The sequence below is a fragment of the Diabrotica virgifera genome, chromosome 3 (assembly GCF_917563875.1).
Source record: "Diabrotica virgifera virgifera chromosome 3, PGI_DIABVI_V3a".
Lineage (NCBI taxonomy): Eukaryota > Metazoa > Arthropoda > Insecta > Coleoptera > Chrysomelidae > Diabrotica > Diabrotica virgifera.
The window spans coordinates 159,640,049-159,660,665 of record NC_065445.1 but is presented as its reverse complement, the minus strand read 5'-3'; the positions used below and the strand labels follow the sequence as shown (position 1 = coordinate 159,660,665).

General features: G+C 33.5%; 1 protein-coding gene across 5 annotated transcripts in view; it reads left to right on the top strand.

The window, feature by feature from the left end:
• Positions 1-20,257, top strand: part of LOC126882177 (condensin complex subunit 1) — an 827,360-nt gene extending 807,103 nt beyond the window's left edge. For all 5 annotated transcript variants that reach the window (XM_050646993.1, XM_050646992.1, XM_050646995.1 and 2 more), the window contains exons 15-17: positions 10,807-11,073; positions 11,139-11,409; positions 19,982-20,257. In XM_050646993.1, coding sequence (XP_050502950.1) covers positions 10,807-11,073; positions 11,139-11,409; positions 19,982-20,167 — 724 coding nt within the window. In that variant the 3' untranslated portion in view covers positions 20,168-20,257. The remainder of the gene's footprint in view (positions 1-10,806; positions 11,074-11,138; positions 11,410-19,981) is intronic.
• Positions 20,258-20,617: the final 360 nt, after the last annotated feature.

The window sequence follows — 20,617 nt, the reverse complement described above, 5'->3', positions numbered from 1 at the left end:
TTTTATAGTACTTTTTTATTTCTTAAGCATTCCCTATACCTAACTGCTTTAATTTGTGAGTTATTGGTGATTCAAGCTAAACATTAATTGCAACAAAAAATACGTAAAATTTTATTAGGTTGGCCGTGAAAATACTCAATCCCAAATAATTTTTCAGAAATAAATACATATTAATCCAGACTGGTCCTTAAAATTACCAATAATGGTTTAGCTATCAAAATACCTACGTAGTTAAGATTGTTGGTGCGATTAACAATTAAGCACAAATTAAAGCAGTTAGGTATAGGGAATGCTTAAGAAATAAAAAAGTACTATAAAATATCATTTCACTACAATACAGAAATACAGGGTGTTATATTTAAGAAAACTCAGAAAATACTCATTCCGAGTTTCGACCAACCCTGTATACTAAAATTAAAAATTTAGCTATACTAATGATTCTTAACAATAGTAAAGTATATTAAAAATCATTTGAACGTAAGTAGAGTTTTAGATGTCAAACTACTACAATTCTACAGGGTGTTAATTTTGCTACGAAATTAATAAAAAAACGTAATTATCTTTTAAAATACCCTGTTACAAAACCTCATATTCTAGGAAAGAAGATATCGAAGAGAATCCAAAAATGTAAAAATAAACCCAATCCCATTTAAAAAAACGAAGTTATAAGCAACTTCCGGTATAACCGGAAGTTGCAAAGAGATGAAAATATTTTCATTTAATAGATCATCCTTCAAAACCCCTTTATTCAAATTTTCATGATTCTGTTGCCTTTAGTTCTCGAGATATTTCTAATAGGCCCTTTATTTGCCTCACCCTGTACAGGGTGTTTCATTGGGAAACGGAAATACTTTAACGGTGAATAGAGGGCACCAAGCCGATTCTAGATATACAACATTTTTTGCCCTGCCGGCTTTTATAACCGAGTTACAGGGTGTTTTACCGATTTTGCCAATTTATTTCCTAAGCCATAACTTTAGAACCACTCTGTATATTTGTTTGATATTTGGTACACATATGTCTCATTCAAAACCCAATTGACTGACATACTAACCATAAGAAAAATCCAGGTCCGGATTAACAAAAAATTAGAAAGTAATTGTGACCTTAAAACAACACCCTGTATATTCAAATTTTGAAAATCTTTTTGCATATTTGAAGCGTCTAATGTCTTCTGATTGATGAGTAATGGTCGCTGGGTTAATTAGTTAAGTAGTAGAGATAATGGACTGTTTAGATTTATAGAGATAAGATATATATGTGCATTTAGTATAGCAAAAATGTATAAATGTGTGTGTTTGTACGCAAATGTGAAAAGGTTGACCTGGCTATATGTTCATAAATTGTATCAATGTTAGAGAAAATATCGCACCTACCTTTAAAATGAATGTAGTTGGATCGCGTCTTCATTAGTGGACCCCATCTCCGCGTGGTCGACGGCCGCCCTTTTATAATCTAAAGCGATGTAGTTCGTTCAACTGGTAAATTCGTTGAAAACTTGAGTTTTGTCTTCCTTGTTCCTTGGCAAGGTTCAGGTACCGCCCTTTCGGGGTAAAGAAAACACATGTGGTTCCTTGAAACACTTTCTAGCCTGATACATGTGCCAAGCAAACTTTGATCCCCTTTTGTCAAAGTGAGTGCGTTCTCTCTTTCAACAAGAAAATATTTATGAACAGCCAGTGGTGTAACAAAGAAGGATTTAACTATGAAATCTATTATATAAAATGGAGTTAAACTATGTATATATTTATTATAAGAAAACTAAGAGGGTATTTGCTATTACATAATTAAGTAGTCATATGCCTAACTATAAAAAACTAATAAACTAAAATACTAAAATACGTTGCATACTTTCCCAAACATTCTCCCCCTCCAAAAACGAATGTTTTTAAGAACGATTGGAAGTATAAGTATAAAGATGAACATGAAGAGATAGAATATAACGTAGTAAAGAGATAGAATAAAAAAATGGTAAAAGATATAGAATAGTAAAAATAGTAAAAGAGTTAGAATAGTAAAAGTAATAAAAGAATAGTAATAAAAGAAAAGTAATGAAAGAGGTAGTATAGTACAGGAATGCACTGAAAACGAAATATGACTCCGTAAGCATACCTTGACCACCGAACGTCTGAGGTTGCCATGCATGGATGAACAAGCGCGTCGGACGCCGTTAACCGAAAAAGATATCTGATCCAATCGATTGTCAGGATAATACCGTAAGGACGAAATATTGATTGCCAGATAAGCTGTGGGCGTATTTTGACCACCGAACGTCTGAGGTTGCCATACATGGATGAACAAGCGCGTCGGACGCCGTTAACCGAAAAAGATATCTGATCCAATTGATTGTCAAAATAAGACCATTTCTTCCTATACAAATTTCTATTGATTGACAGATAACCGTGGGATGCGAAAGAAAGAAGAAGAACCGCGTCGAAAGCTCTACGAGGGGTCGTAGGTAGTAGAAAGAAAGTGTTCGACGATAGCCGATAAGTAATAATAAAGTGATATTTCGACGTGGACCACGGTAGAAAACTGCCAATTGTAGGGAAAACCTGTAACAGTTGTGCCGGTGACCAACCACGACTAACACAAGCTGCGAGGTTTTGATGAGATGGCATTTAATGCCGAGAAAAACATGAGATCAGTCCTTGTATGTGGCTTATGATTGGCAAGAAAATAATTAAGCTAAGTAAACAATTGTGAAATTTGACCAAACGTGAAGATTGGACGAAAAACTCGTTGACAAAATGTGACATGGACATTATGAGTGCCAAGAGCTCCAACCCTGCTATTGGTGATCATGTAAAAGAAGACACTAGAAATTTAGCACATACAAGTACAATCTGACATGTTAATATAGATAATATTGTTGTAGCAGATATTTGGCCAGTAAAAGACACTGAGAAATAAGCCAAGAGGATAAAAAAAAGAAAAGACGTCAGTCGTACGGCTCCATTCCAGGAAAGTACCTTGATAATGGACGAATTCCTCCTTGGCAAACGAAAAGAGAAAAGTGTCAAATTATCTGAACCAAAGTCGCTGAGTACCCCGGGGTAGATTTAGATGGTTGCTTGCTGCGAATCATCGAGCTTTAGAAGCTGAATAAGCTCTAACTGTAGAGAGCGAGTAGATGAAAGAGAATCTCTTCCTAGCAAACCGTCATGAATGTAGAAAATAGCGATAGTGTTAGTGACGGCGTAGGAGAATGTGATCCTGTAGTAAACGAAAACTCTTGGAGTTTTGTAAAGTAAGAAAATATGAAAACGTGACTTGATGCAGACACGTGGAGAATATTCTCTGTAATAAACGAAAACTCTTGGAGTTTTGTAAAGTAAGAAAACATGAAGACGTGACTTGATGCAGACACGTGGAGAATATTCTCTGTAGTAAATGAAAACTCTTGGAGTTTGGTAAAGTAAGAAGATATGAAGACGTGACTTGATGCAGACACGTGGAGAATATTCTTGGAGCGGTTTACAAGGAGCCGATCTCCAGAGAACTCTCGAATAGTTCCAAAATTCCTTGTTAACGTTAATTTATCGATACCTTTGATTTATGTTGTAGATGAAGAAGTAATGAAAATATCGAAAATTAAGTTACAGAGGAAATGCCCTTTGAGGACTAGTATAAAAGTGGTATGTAGAGACACACCTCGAACGTCATATTACGTAGATGAACGTCGAAGCGAGAACGAATTTTGGATGTAAGTAACGAATTTAATAATTTGTTGTATAAAAAGCTGCGCAAGGAGCTGTGTAAATAAGTAATTAAGTAACTAAGTAAGTGGACATCTTAAAATCATATTCAGGAAACGGTGTCATATGCAGGGAAGAACTAAAATGATTCTTAGACCCGACATGTTTCTCTATGAGATTTCCTGAAAGGGTTTCCTAGCATACAAAACGACTATATGCCGGAAAGTAAGTGAGTATGTATCGAAAAGAAAATAAGGAGAATTATGTTGTCGAAATTATAGAGTACCATAAAAACCTTCGTGTTGTCTATTGTAAATAAAGTAAATAAATAGCTTAGAGAATATCCTCATAAACTTGATTGTGCTGGGACAAAACTGCAGATTTAGATATGTTTTCGACTTTCTGAAACCTTTGTAGAAGCAAAGTGAAAAAAGCAAGTGTAAATGTGAAGTAAAAAAGAAATTGAAAGAGCCATATGGACTCGCTCCTATAGAACATTACCGAAAATCGTTTCTAAGGCCACAAGTTGATTTGGTTCGCAAAGAATTCGATCAGAATGTAACAGAAGAAGAACCAATTCAGCACCTTATAAGATTGCTTATAGGATGTGGCTGTATGAAGAAGAAGAGTTTATTAGAAAAGTCTGAGCTAACTGAACTGAGCTATTTGAGACATCTAATACAAAGTTGTGGTTCTCACTTGATATAATGTTTGAAGAAGCGGTTAACTAAGAAGCGAAATTCATTTGCAGGTTGGTTAAAATGAAGAGAAGTGTGAGACGATGATTTGCAACCATTACTGTGAAACGAATGAATGCATGAATGAATGAGTAAGGTGGAATCAAGCAGTCTACATAGAAATTATGTTGTTTAACCAACGCGAAATGATCTTAAGGCCTTTTAGTCAAACAAAAGACGAACCTGCATATAAAATTGTGAAAACCAAAACAAAAGAAACATTATTTAACACCTTGAATAGTAACCCTAGGGTGATATGTGGCACCAAAGGCTAGAGTTAACGAGATTACGAAGAACGTAGAAAGTAGAAGTAATGAGAAAATGATTGAGTACGAATAGAATGAGTAGAACAAAACTGAATGAATTAAATTGAGATGAAGCGGTGCGATGTGTGAAAATTTCAATAAAAATGGTTTCGAATTTATCTGCCCGTCTACGAATAATTCAAAAATATTGACTTGCTGCTTGAATGTGAGTGTCTGTTTCAATCTAGGGTGTGCTGCTTGGAGCGAAGAATTGGAGGTGTTTATTCTGCTCAACATTGCGAGATAAGAAGTAAGAACGTATGTAAAGCGACAATGCAGTCAAAATTAAACAACGCAAACCAACGAAAAATGAATAAATGCTCTAGAATTGAATAAGACAAATTATACTATTTGATGTGAGACACAAATAATCGCAAATGAGTAATAATATTATTGCCAATAGAACGAATATAATAATATTATACCAATAATACAAGACAGCAGAAATAGCAACAAATAGATAAGTACACTAAGGATAACGAAACAGGTACAGATAGAATCCAAATAATTTAAGAAGAAGAACGTGTAAGAAAAAGTATGCGTATAATACCAGATTGAATAAAAAATAATCACTTAAAACCATATACCACAATAAATAATAACCAATGTTGTATTATTAAACAATGAATGATAAATATAATAATAGAAAAATCAAAATGTTTATATAATCAAATATTATGTAAATTAATATTATATTATGTAATGTAATCAAATAAAATTGTTAAACAGTATGAACACACTTAATTATGTAAATTAAATAGATGTAATTGAAATATGAATAGATTTTTCGAAGGACCGTTTAATTGATATTAAGATATTAATGAAGTAAAACAAAGGATGAAATAAAAATATTAATTAATTAAAATGAAAATCCTGGCTCGATAGTAACCAAAATGAAGCGTCTAATGTCTTCTGATTGATGAGTAATGGTCGCTGGGTTAATTAGTTAAGTAGTAGAGATAATGGACTGTTTAGATTTATAGAGATAAGATATATATGTGCATTTAGTATAGCAAAAATGTATAAATGTGTGTGTTTGTACGCAAATGTGAAAAGGTTGACCTGGCTATATGTTCATAAATTGTATCAATGTTAGAGAAAATATCGCACCTACCTTTAAAATGAATGTAGTTGGATCGCGTCTTCATTAGTGGACCCCATCTCCGCGTGGTCGACGCGTGGTGGACGGCCGCCCTTTTATAATCTAAAGCGATGTAGTTCGTTCAACTGGTAAATTCGTTGAAAACTTGAGTTTTGTCTTCCTTGTTCCTTGGCAAGGTTCAGGTACCGCCCTTTCGGGGTAAAGAAAACACATGTGGTTCCTTGAAACACTTTCTAGCCTGATACATGTGCCAAGCAAACTTTGATCCCCTTTTGTCAAAGTGAGTGCGTTCTCTCTTTCAACAAGAAAATATTTATGAACAGCCAGTGGTGTAACAAAGAAGGATTTAACTATGAAATCTATTATATAAAATGGAGTTAAACTATGTATATATTTATTATAAGAAAACTAAGAGGGTATTTGCTATTACATAATTAAGTAGTCATATGCCTAACTATAAAAAACTAATAAACTAAAATACTAAAATACGTTGCATACTTTCCCAAACAATATTTGAAAAGTGCACAAAAAAGTAAGTTTAATGGTTCGCTTCAATTTTTCGGCCAGACAATTTTATGACTTTAATTTTGAAATTATATTGAATTTTTTAAGAACTGTGATATTAAAAAGCAGATATTATTAACTTTTAGTTATAAATTATTAAAGTTAATGACTAAAAACTCATTTTAAAAATAATCAATACTTATTTACCACATTGGAACGACCCAATTACTAATGACAAGAAAAATCCAGGTCCGGATTAACAAAAATATAAAGAAATTGTGACCTTGAACCAACACCCTGTATATTGAAATTTTGAAAATTTGTCTGCGCATTTTAAAAGAGCATAAAAAACTGTGATTAAAGGTTGATTTTAATTTTTTCGCCGTTGATTTAATTACATCAATTTTGAAATTATATTGAAATTTTAAAGAACTCTGAGATTAAAAACCAGGTACGTATTATTAACTTTTAATAATTTAATGTTAATGAATCAATACTTATTTTAAAAATACTTAATACTTATTTACTACGCTGGCTTCATGGATTCTCTGGATTTTTAGCTGTATGCACAATGCACATCATTAAAAATTAGATTTGCGAGAATTGGGATATTTTAATGATTTAGTAATTAATTAAAAAAACACCTATAATATCTATTAAAAAAAAATTCGTTTAAACAATTCAACAATTTTACATAAATTAAAAATATTTGAACTATAACAGTTGCTCAAAATGTCCGCCAAAGATTTCGAATCGATTTTCTAATTACATTGGGATTGTTCTTCATTTTTCTGGCAACTTCTTGTGACCTTGACAGAATTAATCAATATGACTTCAAAATTGCCATAATTAAATTATCTGCGCAAAAATGTGACATGCACATTTTAACGCAGTTTTTGATGCTCTTTTAAAATACGCAAACAAATTTTCAAAATTTCAATATACAGGGTGTTGTTTCAAGGTCACAATTACTTTATATTTTTTTGTTAACCTGGACTTGGATTTTTCTTGTCATTAGTAATTGGGTCGTTTCAATGTGGTAAATAAGTATTGATTATTTTTAAAATGAGTATTTATTCATTAACTTTAATAATTTATAACTAAAAGTTAATAATATCTGCTTTTTAATGTCAGAGTTCTTAAAAAATTCAATATAATTTGAATGAGACATATGTGTACAAAATATCAAAAAAATATACAGGGTGCTTCTAAAGTTATGGCTTAGGAAAGAAATGGGCAAAATCGATAAAACACCCTGTAACTTGGTTAGGAAAGTCGTTAGGGCAAAAAATGTAGTATATCTAGAACCGACTCGGTGACCTCTATTCGCCATTAAAGTATTTCCGTTTCCCAATGAAACACCCTGTATATACTCCTTGTCCTGTTGTGTTTCTAAGTTTACTTTTGTTCCTTAATACCGAGATTTTATCCGTCATATTTTCCATTTCTGCCAGAAATGATTTATCACCAATTTTACTTCCTTCCCTCAGTTTAACCTTTAGTTGCAGATTTGCTTCAATAAACTGTTCTAGTTTTTACTTTTTAAACAATTAGAATAATTGAAATAAAAATATAATAAACAATATTTTAAATCTAAGACTTTTCGCTAATAAACTGCTTTCTGGCTGCATCCCATATCTCCGGATTTTACAATATATAATCACGTAGAGACGACGAAAATAGGAGAAAGCAAATAGAGGACACTTAGGCCACGCATTTACCTTCTCTTCGTCTAGGAAAAGGACCGAAAGACAGTTTCTAAATACTCAAAAACTGAGTAAAATGAAAAAGATTAAAAAGGGTTCAAGGCAGGTTTTGTTTATATTCGATTCAGAGTCGGACTACCATCTCCATATAGCAACTATTTCAGCATCCTTATGCATCATCAGTGAAGTTTATGCAGTCACAACTCTGAAGGGAATATAAACATTCTGCCTCTTTTAAGGCAAACCATCGCGATGCAATGAACCCACCTTTTGAGACGCAATTCAGCGACATCTCTCGTATTACGAGGAAAACAACGAAAAGCCCCAGATACAAAGTTTACTACTTTTTAAACAATTAGAATAATTGAAATAAAAATATAATTAACAATATTTTAAATCTAAGACTTTTCGCTAATAAACTGCTTTCTGGCTGCATCCCATATCTCCGGATTTTACAATATATAATCACGTAGAGACGACGAAAATAGGAGAAAGCAAATAGAGGACACTTAGGCCACGCATTTACCTTCACTTCGTCTAGGAAAAGGACTTCTTTTCGTCGTCTCTACGTGATTATATATTGTAAAATCCGGAGATATGGGATGCAGCCAGAAAGCAGTTTATTAGCGAAAAGTCTTAGATTTAAAATATTGTTTATTATATTTTTATTTCAATTATTCTAATTGTTTAAAAAGTAGTAAACTTTGTATCTGGGGCTTTTCGTTGTTTTCCTCGTAATACGAGAGATGTCGCTGAATTGCGTCTCAAAAGGTGGGTTCATTGCATCGCGATGGTTTGCCTTAAAAGAGGCAGAATGTTTATATTCCCTTCAGAGTTGTGACTGCATAAACTTCACTGATGATGCATAAAAATGCTGAGATAGTTGCTATATGGAGATGGTAGTCCGACTCTGAATCGAATATAAACAAAACCTGCCTTGAACCCTTTTTAATCTTGTTCTAGTTTTTGTTTAGTAGACCTGTTAACATTGCTATCGAAAGTTAAGCCTTTAATTATTATATTCTTTTTTCTTTTATCTTTCTCAATTCGTTCTATTCTGTCATTTGCTTCATTGAGTCGTTTTTCTAACTCCTTATTCTTTTTCCCCAGCTGTCTGACGCAATCCAAGGTTTCTTGTTGCTCTCTGCGCAAGTTTTTTATTGCAATCACCATATCTTCATTTCTTGACAGAATTTCCTGCATCATGTGTATCATCTGTTCATTTTGGTTATCACTCTTAGTCGGTGTTCTCCTCGTTCCTTATTCCTTTTTCCTTCCCTTTTCTAAATAACTCTTCGGCATCGTACCCATCCCTACTTCTCTTATTCCCGTTCTCTTCGCTGCTACTTTCATACTCCACTCTTGCCGCTCCCGTCTTCTTAATTGCTCCACCTCCACCACTGGCCATTTTTAAGGATTATATTACTTTGTGAATTTATTTATCAATAATTATGTAGTTAAAAATCTAATTGTTTACTTTTTATTTTGTTGGGTATCGATTAGTTGTTTTTGTTGTTTTTGTGGCCTATCACTCACACAGCGCCAGATGACCATATTCTCAAAAATTGCGAACATACCTTTAGTTCACTACAAAACTCACATCCAACTGTGACTCAACAATGAGACTCCAAGCCTCTTCTACCTGCACACCATTTTACTTGGAGTTTCATTGAAGTTTTTCAAGGCAGCATAGAATTTAAATGGAGCTGCAAAAATGGGCTGTGAAAATGTGATATTACAAAAGGATGCTTAGAATAGCATGGAGACATGAAATGCTAAGACCGATAATACAGGGAAAGATAAGAGGAGGAAGAGGTATAAGAAGGAGAGTGCCATGGTTGAAAAATTTAATGTTTAAATTAATTAAGATGTTAAAATATTAAATAAATTTAAGACTGGCTTAAATGCAGTTCCATAGAACTCTTCATAGCAGCGGTAGATAGGGTAAAGATAGATGACATCATCCTCCGATTGGGAGGCGACACTTAAAGAAGAAGCAAATAGACTTTGCCCCGATTTGAAGTTTGCTAACTGTTTGTACGTTTGTTCTTCTAGCCTTATTGGACTAACAAGGTCGAAAATTAATTTATACTCGCCATCATTTAAAAGTATCGTACACATTTTGTCACTATTTGTGGGTTCATGAATACCGTTAGCGATAAAATAATTTTCCAAACTAGCTTTAAAAACTGATCAGTCTGAATTTCGCAAAGAAAATTCTCGATAGTGTCTCCGCCCTGTTTCCTTTAAGGTCACTACCGGTAAATGATGTAAAGAAAATTGCTTGGAAAATTGGAGCCTTAAAAACTGTATATCCTCTTCGCCACTTTGTGGTGTATAATGTTTTATTTTATCTGGAATACTTGAGAAAGAATACCTTTTTTTGTGAGTACGTTTTTCCCCTACCTACTTGACAAGTCACAGTATGGATATGAAAAACATAACTCAACTGATTCAGGAAACTGGTAAATGGTGGGTAACCATTGAGCTGCGATATATCACAATAATACCAATTTGTGCAAAGTTATTCGATCGAATAGATATTTTGTCCGCTTTGTAAGCATTTTGCATACATAATCTGAATTTTAACTCCCGTTCAATACCAAATGAAGTATGTATATTTTTTTAATAGCCCAATATAAGATTTTATAATTACACTAGTTTTCTTTATATACCAACCCATGTTAGTTGAATTGTACACATTTATAAGTGCATGAAATGGCAAATACAGTAATATCTAAATATTTTTGTTAGCCTTAACGATCCACTTGCCGAAGTTCGTCGCTCCTCGTTCTTCATATTATCAAAACTTATTTTGAGCGATATGATTCGAGCACACAGCCACATACCAAAGATGGCCGCTTGTCTAGCTAACCAAGATGAAGATCTACGCGCCATGTGCAAGACGTTCTTCCTCAAGCTGTCACATAAAGAGAATAATCTATACAACGCCCTTCCAGATATATTTTCCCATTTTGTAGAATTAAATATAGACGAAGATGAAATGAAGAGCACATTAAAGTGAGTAAATATAAGTTGTATATCTTTTTATGTACATATGTTAATGTCGGTTTTATTGTTAACAGGGTACTGTTCGATATGTTGGAAAACCCTAAACATATGGAAAACATAGTCGCTAGGTTCTGCACGAAATTCCAGTGTACAGAAGACAATCATGAGCATATAAACATATCTTATTGCCTCACGTTAATTAAGTACAATGACAAAGCACTGAGAAGGTTGATTGAAGAATTCCCATGCTATAAACATTTAGTTCACGACGAGGAAATTTATGGCAATTTCCGAACGATTATACAAAATTGCAGCAAGCAGCAAGTCGGAAAAGTAGATCTAAAGGTCTGTACTTATCTAAGCACGTTTTATTTTCTAATTTTTATTTGTAATTTGTCAGGATTCAACTACAACTCATTTGTCTGTAATGTCCAGTAAACTATGGTAATGCAAATATATGTTACTTTCCCATTCTTATTTCCATCGGGAATTTAAATCAAAATTGGTAAGCTGGATCGGAGATGGTTTCCAAGAATATCGAAATGGTCATCGTAGACTAGAAGTTGACGGTTATTCATAATTTTGTTGTATTCTTTAACCAGTGCATGTTCGCGACGTAGGTTGGATGGAGCCATGTTACTAATGGTGGGTAGCCACATGGTGAGGTGGTCATAATTGTGCCTGTTATCATACGCATAGCACGGTTTAGTTAAGTGTCGACCAGGCGGGTATGGCAGCTCTTTAACCACACCAGTGCACAGTATTCTTCCAGCGGATATATCAGGCCAAGTGCGGAGGATTTTAAGGTTGATATTGTGGATCCCCTGTGTCCTATATTATATTATTACGTGTTTTTGTTTTGCTGCTGTTTTCGTTAGGTGTTTTCTGATTTTGAGCGGTCTGTCTAGACTGTCTAAATAAACCGGGAGATATTAACAGAAGTTCAACCACGATTTTCTAAGTCCTGTCCTTTGCAATACTGGAAGGTTAGAGAAGGTACTTACAATTTGTGGAAAAATTCACGGGTTTCTTGTGACATTGTCCTGTGAAAATTAGATTTTCCATGAAAAAAAATCGGTAGTTGCGATGAATTTCGGAGTCGATGAATAACAGGATACTATCTATTTTATGAAGAACATTTTTTGGGCAGGAGGGTTGCAAAAGGACTAAGGGAGTATATAGATATACAAACATGTAATGAAAATAATGAAATTTTCACAATTTTCTGAGTCCGGCCAACTTAATAAATTAGACATATTTATTTCAAAATGACCAAAAAAATGTTGGCATGACGTCACCTAATGTTTAACTGCACTTATCCCTTGGAAAATTCTGTGGAAAATGTTCACCCTGGTTCCGTGATTTTCTGAGTCATAAAATAAATTTAATTATAAAATAAATAATTTAAGTAGACATTATTCCAAATGGCAGGATGTTTAGTTACACCTTTTTTACTATACACAGTTAAAAAATATGTAAGAATGTTCGTGGAAAGTTACACGATTTTCTGAGTCATGCCATTTCGCACATATCTCAAGAAGGTTAATACAAATCTATTTACAAAGAGGCAGGATGGTTGTATAGTTATTTCGTATAAAAAAATAAAATTGTAAGTCTGTAAAATTATTTCAGGGTGTTATACAAACCAATTCATATCACCACAATTTTATGAGTCATGCCATGTCGAGTATGCTTAAAAAACAACCGTTTTTTAATTTAAAACCGTTTACAACGTGGCAGGATAACCGCAAAGATATTTAATACATAAAAATTAATTTTTATATCATTAAAACAATCGTACGCTATTAAATATTATTTTCCTGAATAATGTCTCGGAATTTTTACACACCTTTCAAATCTAATAGCAAACTGTAACATCTTTATTTTAAGTGGTTAGATCATATTTTTTTCTAAGTAAACGCAATAAAAGTAAATAAATAATTTTTACAATTTATTGGTTATAGTAGGGAATTGACCTACCTATTATATTATACAGGGTATCCAGAAACTCGACTAACAAACGAAAACTGGAGATTCCCCAGATAATTTTAAGAAAATTGAACTCAATTCACCTAGTCCAAAAATGCTTCCATGGAAAGCTAGAGCTCTTTAAAGATGGCGTCTTGTAATTAGTTTCTTTAAAATAGCTCCAGAACGCTTTTATTTAGAAAAACGAAAACTGGTCCACCTATTTATCTTCCAGAGGTCAATTATACATTGTCAATTTTTAGTACCGGTCATAGGGGCCCGTTTTTAGATACGGAAAAAATAGAAATAAAAAATTTTTCGTTTTTGAATTAAAATAAAATTAAAAAAATACTATTTGAGAAAATGAAAACTGCTACGTTTATTTCTCTTCTCGAGATGAATCGATTTGATCAATTGTGAATTTCTAGTACTGGCCATAGGCGTCCGTCTTGGGTAGATCAACGGACATTTTATCTCATATCTTATTAGTCTTTAAATTTTTAGACATTTTTGACAGTAGAGTATTAAATTATGAGGTATTCTAGTACTAAAAGTTACTCTTGCTTTAAGTCGGCAAATACACCGTTTTTTTATTTCTTTTTAAATTTTTTTTCAAATTCAACAAACGAAAAATTTTAAAATGGACTTTTCCAGAAAACGGTGCATCCTACCGACTTAAAGTAGGAGTACCTTTTAGTACTATAATACCTCACAATTTAATAATCTAGTGTTAAAAATGCCTAAAAGGGAAAGACAAAAAAGTTATGCTATAAAATAACCGTTGCCCCACCCAAAACGGACTCCTATGGCCGGTATTAGAGATTCGCAATTGATGGAACCGATTTATATCTGGAAGAAAAAAAGGCGGACCAGTTTTTGTCTTTCGAAATGGAAGCGTTCTGGAGATATAAAAAAACTAATTACAAGGCGCCATCTTTAAAGATCTTAGCTCCCTTAGGGAAGCCGCACACCAAAGAAACACGAAACGTAAAACATGAAACGTAAAACACGTTTCATGAAAATAAAACACATCTAAACAAATAGAAGTCCGCACACACAAAAAACGAGTGTGATTCATGCACATAAAACATTTTTATCTTGGTGAAACCTGTTGCATGAAATAGATCGTGTTGTACTTTTCGGTTTCAGTTTCATTGTTTTGGACAGTTAATTACGTGCGTAATATGAATTCCGACCAAGAATTTAATATTGCATTGGTTTGTGCGGTGAAGTAGAACGAAGAGCTGTACACTTCCAACTTGGAGAGGTAAGTACTCGAATAGGCAATGACAAGAAAATGTCGGTTTTCTTTAAACCAGGACCCACAATAAAACAATGTAAATGTTTGAATACTCATTCTATAAAATGATTTAAAGTGGCAAGATGATTACTTAATTCGTTTGTAACCAAATATGTACTATGGTTATGATGTTGGACAGTAATAAAAAGTTGCCACAAGAGCAACAACCTCGTCATCATTACTTTCCGTTGTTGACTATACAATTTCTTTTTATTGTTTCTGTGATTAGTATATATCATGAAACGGTTTCACTCTTCACAATTTATTTGTTTCATGTTTCACGTTTCATGTTTTATATTTCACGTTTCTTTGATTTGTAATAAAAGTAATATAAGACAGTAATAAAAGAGTTGCCACGACAGCAACGACCTCATCATAACTTTCCATTGTCGACTATACAAATTTTATTTGTGTTTCTTCGATTAGTGTATCACGATTTTGATATTTGGGAGGTTTCTGGAGTTACGAATACGCAATCAGAACCGACCTCCGATGCACCTGGTGCCCAGAGTTACTGCTAAGGCACGTCATCTGGAGTTTCGTGGGCTATCGGCAATAAATTAAAGCAAACAGATTATTCGAGGGTTTTTGGGATGGCCGAACACGAATATGACATTACAACCTACCCTCGGAGCACCTGGTGCCCAGAGTGACTGATCTCGAATTTAGAGGGTTTTTGGAGGTCGATTCTGATGGCGTATTCATGTTCAGCAACCCAAAACTCCTCGAGTAATCTACTTGCATCACTTTAGTGTCATAAAGCCTCGAAATTCAAGAAGATGACGTGTATGTCAGTCACTCTGAGCACTATGTGCTCCGAAGATCGATTCTAATGTCACATTCTTGTTCAGAAATCCCAAAAACCACCTGTGTAATCTGTTTGTATCAATTTACTGCCGAAAATAATATATAAGTATGATATGGAGAATGCTTAACAAATAAAAAGGTACCATAAAATATGATTTTATTATAATACTAAAATACAGGGACAGGGTCACAGGGTGTGTCCCATTTAAGAAAACTCAGAAAATACTCATTCCGAGTTTCAACCAACCCTGTACACTAAAATTAAACATTTCGGTATACTATTAATAATTGACAATAGCAGACTATATTAGAAATCGTTTGAACATAAATTGTACAGGGTGTGAATGTTGCTACAAAATTAACAAAAAAAAAAACGTAATTATATTTTAAATTACCTCGTGTAATATTACAAAACCCTATATTTGAACAAAAAGAACATCGAGTAGAATCCAAAAATGTAAAAATATACAGGGTATTCCATTTAAAAAAACATAAATTTGTGTCACCCTGTCAATAGGGGTAGCCCTGTATATTAGAAAATACCGTTATATCATAGTCATATTTGTGTCCCATGTTTTACCTAAATAACTTTTTTTCGTGTCTCTTACGACAAACGAGCAATTGGACTTTGTCACACTAATGCCCCACCCTGTATACAAAATAACTATAAAACCATCCTGCGTCTTTGTAAATAGACTTGTATTAAGATTCTTGAAACATATGCAAAATGGCATGACTCAGAAAATCGTGGAATTTTTCACGTATTTTCTTGCAAATTTAGGACTCCTGCCGTCTTACTAGAACCGTTTAACCTTCCTACCGAGTACCGAAAAAGTATTGATTGCATTTCAGTATTATCACTTTTTAAAGGCAGGACTCAGAAAATCACTAAATCTGGGTGAACATTTTCCGCAGAATTTTCCAAGGGACAAGTATACTTAAACATTAGGAGACGTCATGCCAATATTTTTTTGATCATTTTGAAATAAATATGTTTAATTTATTTAGTTGGCAGGACCCAGAAAATCATGAAAATTTCATTATTTTCCTTACATGTTTGTATACATATATATACTCCGTTAGCCCGTTTGCAACCCTCCTGCCCAAAACATTGTCTTCATAAAATCGATAGTATCCTGTCATTCTACGGATATGGCAGGACTTAGAAATTCATCGCAAAACCCTATTTTCATTTTTTGGGAAAATCTTATTTTTACAGTAAAATGTCACAGGAAATTTGTGGGTGTTTCCACAGATTGTAAGTACTTCGTCTACCCTTCCAGTATTGCAAAAGGCAGGACTTAGAAAATCGTGGCTGAACTTCTGTATAATATCTCCCGGTCTAAAAGTCTAGAGTAATAATGTATTTCGGGTATTTATTGTGTTTCAATAGTTTATTATTATTAAAATACACTCGTAATTCTTTGTTTGCCAGCCTGTTGTTGAGATGAAAAGTTGATATTTTAGTTTTTGTAGTACTTGGTTGTAATGTACATTTCTTAAAGTATTTGCTGAGGATGGATAGATCACTCATAAAATAGCCCAATAAATGACCGTTTTGGAGTGTAATTTTCAGGGGCAACTCCGAATTGCATGAAAATTTGGATTTAGGTTCTACTTACCCTCCACTTCAAAGTTGAAATTGTCCCATTGGTTGCTTTTACTTGGGGGGTGACAGTCACCCCTTCTCAGGGGGTGAAAAACGCGTGTTTAATATAAGCCCGGAAATGGATAAATTGACCGATTATAATCAACTTTAGTTCTATAAAGTTTTTTACGTAAGTCAAAGCTTTTCGCGTTATTCGCAATTGAAAATGTTGATTTTTCGACAAAAAAACTACGTTTTCAGACCGTTTTTCGCAAATAACTCAAAAAGTAAATATTTTATCGAAAAAATATTGTAAGCAAAAGTATAGCTTATAAAAAAACAAAAAAAAATGGTGTATCAGTAAAGTATATAAATTAAGAAAAAGCAAAGTTGTAGCTCATGGAAAATACGTTCTTATTCGTCTAATTCCAAATCGAATAAGTCAACGCGAAATCACCGGAAAATTAAGCACTTTTCGGGAAAAGCTTACTAACATTTTTAAAGTACCTAAGAAAAGATTTATATTTGTTTTTTACAAAAGATCCTAGCACCAAAAATAAACGAGTTACACTGAAAAATAAGTTGGCCCCTTCTTTTGGTAAAAAAAATTGTGTAAACCTCCCTCTATTTAGCACCCTAAATAAAATTAATCGTTACCGCTTTACCATTTATTTTAACTGCATGTATATTGTTTATATGATCTGTAAGTTTGATTGGTTTAAAGTGCTTATTTTTGAAAAAAAAAATTGGCAAAAAATTGTTTGTAAAGCGGTAGCGATTAATTTCATTTGAGGAGCTAAACATGAGGAGGTTTGCATGATTATTTTACAAAAAAACAGAGGGCCAACTTTATTTTGAGCGTAACTCGATTATTTTTAATGCTAGAAACTTTTTTGAACAATTCTAATAAAGCTTTTTATAACACTTTACAAAAGTTTAAATAGGTTTTTCCCGAAAAGTGCTTAATTTTTCGGTGATTTCACCTTGAAATATTCGATTTGGAATTAGACGCACAAGAACGTATTCTTCATGAGCTACAACTTTGTTTTTACTCGATTGATAGACTTTACTGATACAGACTTTTTTTTCAGTTTTTTATAAGCTACACTTTTATTAAGGATATTTTTTTCAATCAAGAATTTACTTTTTGAGTTATTTGCGAAAAACCGTCCGAAAACGTAGTTTTTTTGTCGAAAAATAAACATTTTCAATCGAAAATAACTCGAAAAGTATTAACTTACATAAAAAACTCTATAGTACAAAAGTGGCTTAAAATCAGTCAATTTATCCATTTCCGGTCTTATCTTGAGTATATGTTTTTCACCCCTGAGAAGAGGCGACTGTCACCCCCCAAGTAAAAGCAACCAACGGCACAATTTCAACTTTGAAGTGGAGGGTAAGTAGAACCTATATCCAAATTTTCATGCAATTCGAAGTTGCCCCTGAAAATTATACGGTATCGCCGTATTTCCCGTTCATTTACTGGGCTAAAAGTGTTTTCTGTAGTTTCTAAGGATTGGTGGCTAGTTGCAAGGATCCAGTCATCAGTATATCCAAACTTTCGAGATTCGGTTGCAGGCATGTCAGCAATATAGAGGATGAAAAGTAAAGGGGCAAGTAGAGAACCGTCTGGAAGGTCATTATCAAATTTCGTCTGTCTGCTCATATTTTTTCCCATTTTTACATGGAAGGTTCTGTTTGTCAGCATGTTTTTGATGAGATTAATTATCTTTCTACAGGGGATAAGGCCAGTTTATATATTAATACCTGTCTTTAAATAATATCACAAGCTCCTGTTAGATCTATGAATGCTGCGGTGACCGTCAGTGGCTTCACTGGTTTATTCGACCATTGACGACACGCAAGCATATTCTTTACAATATTTCCCTCTTTCGTACAGAACTCTACTTCTCGTTAGTTATCCTATCTCTTCCTTCCCAATTATTTTAAAGTTTAGGGGATCTTTCTTTCCTTCTGTTAGAATTGTATAACTAAACTTTAGTTTCAGATATTCTGTATTATTGCTAACTTATTGTATAAATCGAGTTCCTTTTTTGGTTGTCGAGAAAGGTCCAGTTAAATTAACTGCAACTCTTTTGAAGTAGCCTCCGTCTTGTTTTTGTTTTAGTGTATTTTTTTAAGAATTTTCTCTTTTATTGGAGATCCCGTAATTATGAAGCATTCTAGGCCTATGAGATAGCACATCTTTAGTGTGGTATAGTGCTATCATGATTTCAGGAGTTGATCCTTCCAACCTTTCTTTCTAAATTTTTCTCTGTCTTCAGCATTCTGGCAGTGGAACCCTTATGATTGCGATAATGTGGTCCGTGTATCTTGTGGGGGATTTGCTGTACCTCTTCGTTCGATATTTCCGTGTGGCAAGCTTCTCGAGACCAACCCTTCGAAAAATGTGCCCAAAATGGCCTATTATTTTTTTCTGTTACCTGAACTCTACATAAACATTTATTATTGATAATTAGTGTTCTAAATTTGGCTCATTTGTTTTTCTGGACACCAGAGGGATTCCAATTAGTCGTCTCCAACATAACGTGTCAAACGCATCTATGAGCTTTTTATCATTCTTCTAGGGAATCCAGCATTCAGTAGAATATTATATAAACAGGGAAAATCAAGATTCTGATTTTAGAATAGATGGTAATTTCATGACTTTTCCACATTTTCGTTAATTTATTGCATCGTCCGAAATTGGTTATTTCTGATCCTAGGTAGATAAATTGGTCGACAACAGTGATATTGATAAATATTAAACACTTTCCAGAATCATATTCCACGTCTCGTACATCTTTTATTATATTGGCCCCACTGACAAGTAAAGGATCTTGCTTTGAGGAATATTTCAATTTTTCTGTAATAGCATTGAACTCTTTTATGGTATTAGTACCAGCACCGCATTGAGACAAGTCGTAACCTGTCACGTAGTCGAATATTCGGTATTTGGCCAAATCACTAGTTTCGGCATATCTATAGTCCGTCCCACCTTGACTTTATAGTATACGGAACATAGGCAATGCAGTCCTTATGAGAGTTTTTTGCGCGGTGATGCCGATTTTAACAAAAAGAATTTGTAATCGAACATTAGAGATATTAAATTAAAACTGTTTTAGAAAGGCTTTTATTACTTCTAATCGATTATATTCTTACGCTATTATTACTGTTAATGCAATTATTATAATAATGCACGTTTGCACGTATTTAATTTCACAATTTTTATAATCAACCCGTGTTAATTGTAGGGAATGGCTACAGAACTGGAGACAGCCATAAAATCGGTCTTCGAATTGCAAGAAGATGGTGCAATGCCGCCGCCACCTGTACCTAAATCGACCAAAAAACGACCTTTGCAAGGTTCTGCAAAGAAGACAAGAGGAAGGAAAAAGAGAAAACCAGTGAGTAGTGACTCATCCGATGATTCTGACTGAAATATCGAAATGTACTTTGACTTATGATAATGATAATGTTTTGGACGTTTTAATATACATATTTTAATAAAATAACTATTTTTAGAGGTATTTATGTTGTTATTATACAGTGCTATCTTTGCCCTCTCGTATCTTTTGAACAGTTATAATTATAACAGTGAAATTTGGAGGGAGGAAATAATAGGACGTACGCTTCTCAAATAGTTACAACAGGTCACGTACACGTAATAGTGACAGATACGTTGCAGATACCTATAATTTCAAATGAGACCTTATGGCAAGTGATACGTAGTTTGAAAAGTGTTGAAAATACCTATTTAATTATACTAATTTTGTTTGAAATAAATATAAATCTGTAGTTTTGCATTTAATTAATACAGATTTAAACGTCCGCCGATTGTAACAAAAACTACTTCTGCTGTAGTTTTTTCAAAGGAAATAAAAATTTGA